The sequence below is a fragment of the Lepidochelys kempii genome, chromosome 9 (assembly GCF_965140265.1).
Source record: "Lepidochelys kempii isolate rLepKem1 chromosome 9, rLepKem1.hap2, whole genome shotgun sequence".
NCBI lineage: Eukaryota > Metazoa > Chordata > Testudines > Cheloniidae > Lepidochelys > Lepidochelys kempii.
The window spans coordinates 44,422,296-44,436,859 of record NC_133264.1 but is presented as its reverse complement, the minus strand read 5'-3'; the positions used below and the strand labels follow the sequence as shown (position 1 = coordinate 44,436,859).

General features: G+C 42.9%; 1 protein-coding gene across 1 annotated transcript in view; it reads right to left on the bottom strand.

Moving 5' to 3' along the window:
- Positions 1–14,564, bottom strand: part of GPC1 (glypican 1) — a 324,164-nt gene that overhangs the window by 64,790 nt on the left and 244,810 nt on the right. Inside the window, exon 3 of the mRNA XM_073360055.1 lies at positions 1,344–1,735. Within this exon, the coding sequence (XP_073216156.1) occupies positions 1,344–1,735 (392 nt within the window). The remainder of the gene's footprint in view (positions 1–1,343; positions 1,736–14,564) is intronic.

Genomic DNA, 14,564 nt, shown 5'->3' with positions numbered 1-14,564 from the left:
GAAAATGAATCAGTTTATGAACAGCTATGGCTGCGTTTATGCAAGGAAAAGAGAATGGGGAACTCCAGGGACAAGGAAAAGGAAAAAAAAACTTGTCAGCCACTCACCTTATCCCCTCAGACCCACCTAACCAGGGCTAAAGTTAGATTCGGGTGCATAAAGCTGAAACTCTCAGCAGTTCAAAGGATTTATGAAAAAATATTTTACTTCTGTCTCTTTTAATGTATACCATTTTCCTCTTATATCTGCTGTAAGTACCATGAGAGTGCAATGTTAATAAGATGTGCAAAGGCTTTTGTGTAGCTGAACAGTTTTATAGTAACGCATTGATAAATAAAAGGATTTGTCACTGTTAACACATTAACATGTCTCTCTGAGATCTAAGTCTGGACTCACTGTAGCAAATAATGCTGTCCTCTTCCAAGCATTTTCTTTCCAGGAATTTAATTGGTATTTCAATTTTTGCATTCATTGTTTAGTCACACCCTGATCCGTATCCCTGCCAATTGCCATCTTTACATGAAGTATGCAAGTAATTTTATAAAATGGATTTTCCAGTTTTCATCTGTAGACCATGGAACAACTACATCACACTACCTCTGTAAAAAGCCTGAATACCTTGTGCGAGTATGATAGGCTCCCTCCTGCTCTGAAAGGTTCCTCTTGTACCAGAGGATGCATACAATTTTATCCTACAAAAACGTCACATTCAATAGCATTAATTTACATGTATAGTGCACCCTCCATCCCCAAAGACCCCAATGCACTTTACAAACTTGCCCTCTCTGTACATACACTGTATAAATACACACTGCTATAGATATGGAGACAAGAATCACCCCCCACTGACATGCACCTCCTGCACGCATTGCCAGCATGTTCTTTGAAAGTCAGTTTTCCATGCTTTACATCATATCACCACCAAGGAGGAAAATAACACAATGTGATGTAAAGGCATGGCGATATCTTTGCCAGGAAAGTCCGGGGAATATATACAAGCAACCCAACAACTATACAATTTGGATGACTAAAGCTTCCCCGGCAGCATGCCACATAGGTTAAACTGATGTAAAGTCTGGTTTGTGGGGAATTGCACCTCCATTCTCCTACTTTGTCAGTATTTATAACAGCCCCAGTTTACTATTTGACAGATGACCCTCAGTCAATTGTTTATACAAGCAAAGGATGTTCACTATCAACAAGTCTGCCTGCTTACTAACGATGAAGATTTAAGAAAAACAGCACAACAATCCAATACTCATCAGCAGGAAAGAGGGTCCTGGAAGTGTTAGGTGGGGAAGGATACCGGGGTGGATACAGAGAAGATTTGTCTCATGACCTACCTGAGAGACCTTTCTGACAACATCACTGCCCACGCTAAGCCCCTGTACATAGGAGCGCACTGCGATGAAAGCTCTCGTCGCCTTCAGCTTCAGGTCCCTCGGAATTTCTCCAAAGGGTTTGTGCTGCTCAGAGTGTTTCACCATGCAGTCCAGGTACTCGTCAGTGATGTGGTACTGGGGATTCACCAGCTTGAAGAGGCGCTCCAGCAGGCGTGTCCAGAACTCATTGAGGGCCTCTTCCAGGTTGATGTTGGAGCCCCGGTAATAGCGTCGTAGCTCACTGTACAAGTCCTTGAAGAGCTTGATGTTCTGGCTGTACAGCTCTCCATATGTGCTAGGAAAAGTGTCATAGAGGGCTTTCTCTGACTTGTTCAACAAATCCTGGAAATAACCTGCAAAAAGAGGGAAAAGAAGAGGGTGACAGATCAACAGGAGAACTAGAAATCTCTACCAGGCCAGTCTAAAGACACCTATTTGGTTGCACCACTCAGGAGGCTGAGAAAAAGGAGCCAAGGGCAGCTTTTCCTCTTATCTTTTGAGTGAACTCCTCTTCCACCCATAATTTTAAGTCTTGAGCTGTTGTTAAAAGGACAGAGCAGGGTATGCACCACAACCAGCATGTAAGAGTGGTCTGCTGCCACCTTGCTCCTTCCCTCTATCAACATCTAAAAAAATATCAAGTGCAAGCTCTGGATATGTTCCTAAAAATCTGCTGTGCAGAGTGCAGTGTTCTGCCACTAAGCTTTCAGAGTCACATTTCTCCTTGGTTACTGCCTGGCCAAGCAAAGCAACCAATATAGCTAGGGCAGAAGTTAATGGCCAAGGGGATCCACATGGAAGTGCCCATCCTCAGCCTGCAGAAGTTCTTCTGAAACAATGAATGGTTACAGCAAAATGAAAGTTCAGTAATCCTACTTCTGCCTGTTTAATTGCTCTGGGTAATGTATATAAATCACTGTTAAATCAGTCTGACAAAGGGCTGTCAGGACTGAAGATGCTAAAAGCTTCTCTTCTGTGCAGCCACTGCGTGACAAGAACTCGTATGAACAAGTTAACAATCCCGTTTCAGAGACTGCACCAGAATTAACACACACACACACAAAATTGTTCAAACAATTCTTGAAACCTGGATGCTTGCTCAGAGTTTGAGAGATGCAAGACAAGTGCTTGATACAGTATAAAACATTTGTATTTGATAAAAGCCGCAAATTAACTTTGTATTATCCGTGATCTCATTAACAATAAATGACAACAAATTTTATATTTCTTTCAACCCATATTGCCACAATGCTTCTGCAGTTAAAGCTGAGATAGTGTTTTCTTTCAAAGAATTTGTAGGATATTAAATATTAAGGCCCCAAACAGCAAGACGCTTAAGCTAGGATTTAACTTTAAGCACATGCATAATCTCTTCCATATTAGCAAACCATTTAAGCACATGCTCACCTGAGCAGTAACTTTAATGTTGACTTCAGTGGGACTACCCAAGTGAGTAAAGCCACCAGCGTTTGACCCTCAGGAAGTAAACTACTGCATAAACTCTCATTCACTTCCAGAAGATTTTTTAAAATTATATAATTTTTTCAGTAATGCACAGAAAGCAGGGTTGCACATTTAAATTAAGTTAGTAAAGACAGACAGTCCTAACAGTTGTCAGGTAAACAGGAAAAACTGGAAGTAGGGCATTCTATAAACACATAAATCTAGTAACATTTGGTAATGGATCTCAGCCACCATCGATCTCAGGAATTTTTTAATCCATTAAGGAGAATGTTAATGTTTAATGATGTTAATGATTAAAAAAACTAAAAGATCTCTTTAAAAAAATTATTGCCGTTAATTAGGTTAGCACCCCAAACTCCCTCCTGCACCCCAACCCCCTGCCCCAGCCCTGAGCCCCTCCCAGAGCCAGCACCCCATACCCCCTCCTGCACCCCAAGCCTCAGCCCTGAGGCCCCCTCCTGCAACCAAACCTCCTGCTCCAGCCCTGACCCCCCTCCCAGAGCTTGCACTCCTTACCCCCTACTGCACCCAACCCCCCTGCCCCAGGCTCAGCTCAGAGCCTCCTCCCACACTGCGAACTCCTTGGCCCAGCCCAGAGCCCTCACCCACTCCGAACCCCAACCCCCTGCCCCAGCCACCGGTGAAAGTGAGTAAGGGTGGGGGAGAGCAAGCAACGGGAGGTGGGTGTGTGGAGTGAGTGAGTGGGGCAGGACCTCAGGGAAGGGGCAGGGTAGATCCCTTAAATTCAAAAAGTGATCTTGGGCATAAAAAGGTTGGAGACCACTGGGTTAGACTAACACCTGTTAGGCATGGTCTAGGAGCTTTACTTGGTCCTGTCTCAGTGCAGGGGGCTTTAAATGTCATTAAATGGCACCTGGAGACTCCAGAAACAGAAAATGAAGACTATATCCAGTTCAGGCAACAGGAAAATGTAGATAAATGGAGTGTACTGCAAATATTCCTTTAGGAATATGAGTGGGGCACCCGAGACACCACCCTTCTCATTTCCAGACCTCAATTTTGCATTTCATTCAAAAGATTGAACCTCCACAACCAACCGTCTCCTCCTAGCACCATGCCAGAGCAGTGCCTGAGAGGTTACTAGAGGAAAGATTCCCACCTCCTGAATTGTCAACACCATCTTGTTTTCCCCCTAGAAGTCTCCCATTCATCCAGCTACTGTCCAGGCTGGACACTGCTTATCTTGGGAGCCCTAACAAGATCCCTGTACAATATAGCATGTTCAAGTCACACACAGCATGGTGATGTGTACCAATGTGCCTGAATGGGACGGAGCCCTTACTTGTCACAGAGTGCACTTGTTCAGGATGGTACTTGACCTTAACCAGCTGGTGATCTTTCCCATTCCTGCTGTCGCTACACAAAACATAATTGCTAGCTGATCCTCTCCATGTGACTTTAACGTTTAAAGTTTCTCTTTGGTACAGCAGTGGAACCTGAGTGATTAGGCTGATTTCCTATCTATCCTTCCTCTCTGCTTGTTTTCTGCTTCTACACTCTACCTAACAAGTATTCCTGTTGTGCTTCAGGTCATGTGGTTTGATGAGTGTGTTCTGTGACCTATGAGGATGGATGGGTAACTGAGAACTGCAGAGATTTCTCTCTATAAAGAATGTTCAAATTGAGTATATATGTGGCACAAGTCATTTATAAGGAGGGACCTATAACTGTAGAACTGTGGATTAACAAAGTAATCCAACCCCCCGGTGGAACGTACACACGCAGAGGTCACTGGTCATCCTGTATTCATTAGTGTTCTGTGTGCAGTAGCTTTGACAGGAAGAAATATTGCCAAGTCCAGAGAACTCAGGGGCTCTGGTAATTAGGCTTCCGAAGTGTAGTTGACTAATGGGCACCTTAGCACTGGCTAGAAATAACTACCTGTGAAAGAAATATGGGGCACAGGAGAGTGTGTCGAAATAAAAAGCTGGAAGATGACAGTTCTGCTATAGGAAATCAGGGAGAATGTTTTTAAAAAATACCTGGTCTCTCTTCCCAAGATTTAAATAACTGGAGTTCTGAGCAGCAGCGTGTCTAGTGGGGAGAGAACAAGACAGGGGCCCATGAAGTACCAAGTTCTGATCCTGACTGCTACCGTCTGCTACTTCTATTCTACCCTCAGATAACAAGTGCTAAATCTCACCTGTGCATCTGATGAGAGAAATTATGTTTATGAAGGCGAAGGAATACGAGTGCAAAGGCATGTGCTGGTGTTGGCTGGCGCTGTCTGAGGGAGGTATTTAATCTCACTCTATCACTCTCATCACCATAGTATCTGAGAATGTCACAAACATTATGAATTTAGCATCCCGAGCCCCTGTGAGGTAAGGAAATAAGTATCAACATCCCCACGTTACAGATGGGGAAAGTGAGGCAGAGAGGGTGTGACCTGCTCAAGATCACATAAAGTGAGCGGTGCAGATAGGATGAAAACTCAGGCATTTCTGGGTTATAATCTTCTGCTCTGTTCACTAGACAGCTCTGTCTATCAGCACTCGAGATATCTAAACCCTCGATAGGTAGGGCAGATGTTTTAAGTACTTTTCTTTTTTAAAAAAATATTGTCATGGGTGGTTGGTGCAGAAAGGTTTCAGCATCCGGAGAGGAGGTCTCTCTGAAGAAGTAGTGGGGGAAGGCAGCTCTAAGTTTGAGATGAAATTGCTTGTTATGGGGATCACTGCAAATGGTCTTAATTCTTTCCCTTGCCCACCAAGTGCTCTCCCAGGCTGTGTTGGTGCACTCTCCATCTCATTCTCCTTTGAGTCCTGGTGCTCCTTTCCCTCTTTAAAAATAATCTTGGAGCTCAGCTGTATCTGTGCCGCACAGTGAAATGCATACAGTGGATTTTGCAGAGCTCCAAAACTCACAAGACTAGGAGCCGTGGGGTGTCAGAGGCTCCTTTTTGGGACAAGTCCTACAACAATTCACTGGGGCAGTGCTGTGCCAAGACTAAGATCAGACACAGATGGGTCTGGGGATTGATAGCGGGGCAGTAGCTAGCCAGCCAGCGATACTGAAACTGGAAAACAACACCATTTCAATGTAATTGTCTGTGACACCCATGCAAAACTGGGACATTCCCAGGGAATTAAACTATCTGGACACTCTAACGTTTGGCTTTGCCTCAGCAGAGTCTGTCAGTCATGTTCAAATATTTATTAGCAGCCACATTTTAAAACCTGGCTACTGACTGTGAGTGACTCACTGCCTGGGGGCACCACGTGAGACACTTAAAGGCTGATTTTATCCAGAGGCACTAAGCATCGGCAGCTCCCACTGACCTAAAAAGGGGATACTCAGCACATCTGAAAAACAAGCCTTAATGTCTCAAGCTGGGCACCCAAAACAGAATCACTCTCAAATCAGTGGCCACTACTTAAAGTTTCCAGCCTAGTTTTATATGATTTAAATTTCTCTAGAGACTATATGGCAACCCCCATTTTCTCATGTTCTCTGTATATATCTGTCTATCTTCCTACTGTATTTTCCACTGCATGCATCTGTTGAAATGGGCTTTAGCCCACATAAGCTTATGCTCAAATAAATTTGTTAGTCTCTAAGGTGCAACAAGTACTCCTCATTCTTTATAGAGACTATGAGACTCATAGACTTTAAGGCCAGAAGGGACCAAAATGATTATCTAGTTTGACCCCCTGCACATGGCAGGCCACAGAACCTCACCGATCCACTCCTGTAATACACCCCTAACTTCTGGCTGAGTTACTGAAGTCCTTGAATCATGATTTAAAGACTTCGAGTTACAGAGAATCCACCAGTTATACTAGTTTAAACCTGCAAGTGGTCCATGGCCCAGACTACAGAGGAAGGCGAAATAACTCCAGGCCATTATCATCATTTAATATATAAACTGCAGTAGCACCAGAGGCCTCTTTTTAAAAAAAATTATTAATTTTATACCCTGGTTCATCTCACCAGATTAAAATCTATTCCTTTCTTGAAAGATATCCTCTCAATGCCTGTGCGCAGCCAACATGCTGCTAAAGGGCCCTTGCAGTCATCCAAGGCATCTGTAAAAGTAACTCGTAATGGAGGGTCCTTGACATGGAGAAAAATCAGATGCTGATCCCATTAGCAAGTGCTTAGCTGAAGATCTCATTTTAATGAGTAGTGAAAGGGCTTTACAAGCTGGTTGTCCTAACACATAGTTTATCAAATACACTCACCTTGAATTGCTTATCAAGATGAATAGCAATTCAGCTACTTTCTTCTTCTTGTGGCAATCTCCCACTGAAAGATCCTCATTTCTCCTTTGTTTGCCCTTATCACAAGAGAGGCGATGGAGGGAAGCTATCACTCCTGAGGGCAGGCTGGGCAGGCCTGGGTCTACTATCTCACCGCTTGTGAGTCTCTGGAAGCTGTTTATAATTAGAGTTGCCAACCCTCCATGATTGTCCTGGAGTCTCCAGGAATTAAAAATTATGTCATGTGATGAAACCTCAAGTAATATGTCCAACCAAAATTGGCAGCCATATGTTTATTCTGTAACTTTGCCCTTTAATAATTTTAGGTTTCAGAGTAACAGCCGTGTTAGTCTGTATTCGCAAAAAGAAAAGGAGTACTTGTGGCACCTTAGAGACTAACCAATTTATTTGAGCATGAGCTTTCGTGAGCTACAGCTCACTTCATCGGATGCATACCGTGGAAACTGCAGCAGACTATTATTGCTAGACCTTCAATGGTAGCAGAAGATGATTTTATCTCTGTTGTCATAAAGTTATCACTGTTTCTGCATCCTGCCAGTGACCTGACGGCTGTTAATGGAGGTATTAAAGTTTTCATTTCACTGAAAGGCCTTGACCACACTGACTGTTCCACTGTGAGCAATTAAAATGTTAGTATTGGCCTGTGCATAATGGACATGAGCTTCCATACTAGTAATTCCACTTCACTTCCATTTACCAACCCTGCTATATCTACATGCAGCAGTAAAGTGCATTGCTCCCAGTAACCTATAACAGAAGCTTTGGCATAACAGTGGTTTCTGGGAGATTTCACCCAGTGGCTTGTGCACTGTGGGATGGCACTAACAGGACTACTTACAACGTGCCAGCGCTTCTCATCTACACCAGCCGAAGTGAAGAAGTCAATCATTATTTAGAGTTACTCGCAGCAGATCTAACAAATGGTCTAAAGCACACACACCTTGACAATGTTTGTAACAAATATCTGCATAGAGGCTCAGTATGCTATGGACAACGGATGTTATTTAGCATGAAAAAAATTCTCCAGGGTAGAAGAGGCCTTAGGGAGGGAGTATGGTCTAGTGGCTAATGCATGGTACTGAGAGTAAGGTGTTATGGCTTCTATTCTTGGCTTTGCAACTAACTCCGTGTGGTCTTCGGCAACTTATGTAACTTTTGTGTTCCCTTTTTTTGCTGTCTGTAAAATGGGTGGGCTAATATTTACATTTCACCCACAGAGAGGTTGTGGAGTTTAATTGATGCTTGTAAAACCAATGGAATTTAGAAGATGCTCTGTTAGCTTAAAGTGTTTTTAATGTAAAATTTCAAGTATCCATTTACAATTTAATAAGATTGCATTCAAGCTCCCTTCTTGTATAATCAGTGTTCTTTTTGTGGCAACTGATGTTTGCTGCACAAGTTGATAAGTGATCCCGGTATTAAATGGCAACTTGCCATTCATCACAAGAAGGAAAACAACAACAAATGCAGACCGATTTGTCAATTCAAGGAAAGGCTGCTTTTTCTGTTCACTACAAGAGAAACAAGATGTATATCTTTCTGTCAAAAAACGGGAAACTGCTCCTTGAAAAAGTCCAATCTAATTAAGAGCTGATGAACTATTACTTCTCACCTAGGTAGGAAAATTCAAATTACAATTAGCTCATTTGCAGAAGGTTTAAGTTATTCTGGATTTCACACACTGATAAAAAAAATACCTACACTAGTTAGGGAAAATTAATTAGCAATTAGGCCCAAACGTGTGGCTGACAAATAGCCAATCTGGCACAGAACGTAAATGTCCACCTTGCAGTGTGTATTAGGCACTCAGGCCTCAGATTTGTCAGGAGAGATGGTACAGCAGCTTGTATTAATTACCACAATAATCAGCTCAGTCTGATTTGCTCAGGCATCCTAAATCATCCAGTATATATTGTGCATTGCCTGCAGAAGTAACACAGGTATTGTCATAGTAGCATTACATCTTCTCATGAACATAGCCTCTGCCCATACTAGTAACTAGTAACCTTGATTCAGCAAGGTATTTAAGCATGTGTGTAGTCCTAACAACTTTAATGAGAGCGTTAATATGTTTAACCACCTTGCTGAAACAGGACCTAGAGACACTAATCTGTACTACAGGTTTCAGAGTAACAGCCGTGTTAGTCTGTATTCGCAAAAAGAAAAGGAGGACTTGTGGCACCTTAGAGACTAACCAATTTATTTGAGCAATAGCTCATTACCAGCAGGAGAGTGAGTTTGTGTGTGTATGGGGGTGGGGGGGATGTGAGAACCTGGATTTGTGCAGGAAATAGCCCAGCTTGATTGTCATGCACATTGTGTAAAGAGTTGTCACTTTGGATGGGCTATCACCAGCAGGAGAGTGAATTTGTGTGGGGGGGTGGAGGGTGAGAAAACCTGGATTTGTGCTGGAAATCACTTTAGATAAGCTATTACCAGCAGGACAGTGGGGTAGGAATAGGTATTGTTTCATATTCTCTGTGTATATATAAAGCCTGCTGCAGTTTCCACGATATGCATCTGAGGAAGTGAGCTGTAGCTCACGAAAGCTTATGCTCTAATAAATTGGTTAGTCTCTAAGGTGCCACAAGTCCTCCTTTTCTTAATCCGTACTAATTTCAGATAGGGACACTAATTGATACTACTGCTTTTAAAAAAGAAACAAAACTCTCTAAAATGATCTGAAACAAAAGGTCAGGCTACCTGAACCATGGGTAAAAGACGGCTAGGGAAATAAGGTAATTAAACCCAACGCCTTCCTCAGCCAAAGAGCTCATAAAATGTGCTACAGGTGGGTTTCCTCTACAGTATTGCCAACTTCAATCATTCAAAAATCGTGAATCAAAAAGAACCACAAAATTGCCTTAAAAATCATGACATTTTTAAATGATATATTTTGAGTTCTGTAGATTTCCCTTCTGATTCTTGAGCCTTTAAGATCTGCATTTTCAAGTTATTCTCCACAAGCAAGAGAGCTAGACACTAACTTTTTAAAAAAGAAAATAAAGAAGAAAACGGATTGACAGGTTTCAGAGTAGCAGCTGTATTAGTCTGTATTCGCAAAAAGAAAAGGAGTACTTGTGGCACCTTAGAGACTAACCAATTTATTTGAGCATAAGCTTTTGTGTGCTCAGCTCACGAAAGCTTATGCTCAAATAAATTGGTTAGTCTCTAAGGTGCCACTAGTACTCCTTTTCTTTTTGCGAAAACTGATTGAGATTCTCAAAGTCTCAGATGACTCCAGAACTTGGGACCTTAAGAAAAAACACCAAATATCACAAGATTCAGGATGAAATTGCAAGAGCTGGCAAATTTTGAAGGTCTCTATCAGTAAGAGACACTCCTGCACAAGTCAAGAGGTATTTAAGAAAGTTTCTCTCCCTCAAACTGTAAGAGCTCTGCAGGTGGCAAATGTACTTTACTCACAAGGCAAATCTGAGTGGGGGTCTCTCTTGTATACATCCTTACCCTCTTCTAGTCTTAGGAGGCCTGCAAAGAATGAGACACGGGCTCCTTATCAAGTATCCAGAAGCCCTGCCTCAATCACATCACAAAACCCTCAGGCTGAGCCCCTGCCATTCTTAGAGATTTCACTACATAGCTAAATTAACCGAAGTGTTTTCCTTCAACTCACCTGTTGAAGGCCTTGATTTAGTTGCTGCACATTTACCAAAGTTTTCTCTATGGGCAAATCCTTCCTCAATCATGAGCTTTATGAACTTAGCAACAAAATAACTCACACAAGCTCAGTTGTAGGGGATTTTCTAAAACTAATAATTCAGACAAATGAAACCCAATTTCCTCTGGGACAATGCTTCTCAGCGAGGGCTATTTGTGTCCCAAACTTCACCGTTCAAACTCCCGCTGTAAAACTGTTAAAAGGAAGTCACCAGAAATGGAAGTGGGTCCCCCCTCCCCCAACTCTCGTGCTCAAAACCAACAATATCATTTTTGCTCAAATGAAATTCAACTTTAGACAGATGCTAAGTCTGGAAAACTGTCTGAAATATAAACGTCCAGAAACTTACAAACAAAAGAAAACTAGGGTGGTACATTGGAAACCACTACGCAACCTTGACTAGCGCCACTGTAGCTACTCCTGCTGTCATAATGACAGGAAAAGATGATTATTACAGGATTAATCTTTTAACCACAGTCTGTAACCTTTGCATTTGAACAAGATTGCAAATCCCTACCTGTGTCTCCAGCTCACAACTTCCCAGTGTTCACAGTTTATATTTTCAAAGCATCCACATTTTCACAGTTCTGAGTTCAAATTGGAAAGCTGTGAACAGTGAGGCAGGGACTCTCTGTAAAGACTGTAATTAAAAAAAACACCCCAGGGCTAAGTACTTTCTTCTGTCTTTTTGATGCCATCTGATAATTCTACATAGGGATCCCACTGAGCTTACTGCAATTAACAAGGTGGGGGAAAAAAACCCAAATGGCTCTCACTTAGGCAGAAAGAGACTAACTTTCTTTAAAGCACATACATCATTTTGGAAATAAACCATCAAAATGTGAAAAATTGAGAAAACTGTATTATTGCTAAGATACACAAATTATTAACACCTCAATAAGGAGGTTGTGATCTAGCTAGTGCAACCAAGTAAGAGAAAATAGCAGTTTTGAGGAGCGGGGATCTAGCAATAGGAGAATGTAGTAGTCTCACATCTCCACAAAGGAGGCCATCGATAGGGACTTATCTTCCTAAAGAAACTGAATCAACACTGTGAAAACCGTCAGCCCAGCCAGAGAGTTTGCATGGAAAACTAGCCTATGACTCCTAAAACTGCAGATATAATCCTGCCAGGTTGGTTGGTGGGAGGAACTAGGTATACAAATCAGGAAAAGTATCAAATACTGTATCACAATTTCTCAGGTCTGACTGAATGCATGAATTTGTGATGAAATTCATATGGGCATAGAGTCAAGAAGATTTTCTGCTTCTAAGTTTGTCCCCTACCGTGAAAGAGAGGGCACGTGAAATACGCTCACTATGAATGCTGCTGTCATAGTTCAAGGATACTGCTCTAAGAATGAGAGAAACAAAAATAAGTTGGTGGTGTCCTGTACAATGTTAACAAGGGCAAAAGAAATAGAGTGGTGGGTTTTATTCCTAATTTCAGAACTTCCTTCTGGAGCTAGATGTATCAGATTGACTGGGGACCTGGAGTAGGCATACTGTCTTCTCGTGATGAGTTTCCATTTAATATACTGTTTTACACTCCAACGCCTTCTTGTCTGACTTTCACAGCTTCCACAGCTGATTTTAATGCTGTCCCTGCAGCCACAGAAATATTAGAAGAGAAATAATTCAGCAAAATATTTAAATTTGTTAAAATCTAAACTAAATGCTTATTCAAATCTGTTGCATTTACTTTAATGTGTGTGGTAATATTTTATTTAAACCATTATTATTACTCTAGGGTTGCCAGGCGCCTGTTTTCAACCATTTTCGACTGGGTTTTGGGCCGTTAAAAGTCCAGTTGGCGGTGCAGCGGGGCTAAGGCAGGCTCCCTGCCTACCCTGGGTCTGCACAGCTCCCAGGAAGCAGATGGCATGTCTGGCCCCTAAGCGCAAGGGTGATCAGGGAAACCCCGCATGCTGCTCCCGCCCTCAGCACCGGCTCCACAGCTCCCATTGGTCAGGAATCACTGGCCAATGGGAGCTGCGGGGGTAGCACCTGCAGGCAGCGCATACTGCACAGAGCTGCTGGCCGCCCCTCTGCCTAGGGGCCGGACATGCCAGTTACTTCTGGGAGCTGTGTGGAGCCAGAGCAGCATATGCACTGTATGATACTACTGCTTTTAAAAAAGAAACAAAGCTCACTAAAATGATCTGAAACAAAAGGTCTGGCTATCTGAACCTTGGGTAAAAGATGGCTAGGGAAATAAGGCAATTAAACCCAACGCCTTCCCCAGCCAAAAAACTCATAAAACATGTTGCAGGTGAGTTTCCTCTACAGTATTGCCAATTTCTAATAGGTAGCATAGTCCAAGGATACCTTAGGTCCCTATGTGCCAGACCCTGCTCAGGAGGCTGCCGGCAAACTTCCAGTGCTAGAACACCCCTTTTACGTGGTATACCCTTCTGACTGATGGAAAAATAGCAAGATGTGCATAAGAGCAAGTGGCAAAAAACATGTAAGCACCTGTTTTGAAAGTGATTCCTGACCCTAATAGATGGACAAGCTGTATATCATCCCAGCAGAGAGATCCATGCATATAAAATACCTTAAACTTAATACAGCTGACATCTAAACCATTTGCACGGATAGCTTCTCGATTGTTTAAACCTTTTATTTCCTTTTAGGGACGTCTACCCCATTATAACGCTAATGCAGGGATCAGCAACCTTTGGCACGCGGCCTGTCAGGGAAAATCCACTGGCGGGCCGGGATGGTTTGTTTGCCTGCAGCATCCGCAGGTTTGGCTGATGACAGCTCCCGCTGGCCGTGGTTCGCCATTCCAGGCCAATGGGGGCTGCAAGAAGTGGCGGCCAGCACACCCCTCAGCCCACGCTGCTTCCCGCAGCCCCCATTGGCCTGGAACGGCAAACCGCGGCCAGTGGGAGCTGTGATCGGCCGAACCTGCGGATGCTGCAGGTAAACAAACCGTCCTGGCCTGCCAGCAGATTTCCCTGACGGGCCGCGTGCCAAAGGTTGCCAATCCCTGCACTAACGTGAGGAATAAAGCATTATTAAGAGATGGCGCTGTTACGGTAAATTTCCCAAAGGCTTGTCTCCACTAAATGTGTAAGAAACTGCAAGCACCAAGTGCTGGCGTATGCATGGGAAGTTTAACTGTTCAAACATGCACTTTTAATAGTCTTAACAACAGGGCAATCTGAAGTGTGTGTTTGCAATTGGTCTTTACAGCTGCAAAATGGTAACCCTTGGTCAACTGAAACTTTTGTGACCTTCCAGATACATTGAATAGTCACACAAACAACCACAATCCTACAAGCAGATCCAGGCACGTGGACTCTGGTGCCTGGGCAGAGCCCTGCTGAAGTAAATGAAAAGTATAAGGTTCTGCCTATATACAGCCACAGGCGGGATCAGAACCTCAGATTGTAAGGTCTTTGGGACAGGGACTCAGACTATTTTGTAAAGCTCCATTTGCATTCATGGCACAATAAGCAATCAGCAGCCATAATAAAGACTTTAATACTTTTAAAATCTGGTCTTCATTTCCTCTCATGCATTTTAGGTGTTTGGTATTTATTTAGCAAGGGATATTTTTTAATCTGGTCTCCTCTTAAGTATGTTTCTACTACAACTACCGGTCTATTGAGACTAGGGTACCACAAAGGGACTTATTGGAAGGGTATCACAGCATGAAATAACTCCTGATATAAGGTACTTCACAAGGACAAGGGAAGGATTGAAGAGAGAGTCTTAAATTAGCTCATTCACAAAAGGCTGCTACATACTCCTCCCCCGCACTCCGCCACCTCTGTAGCTATGCAG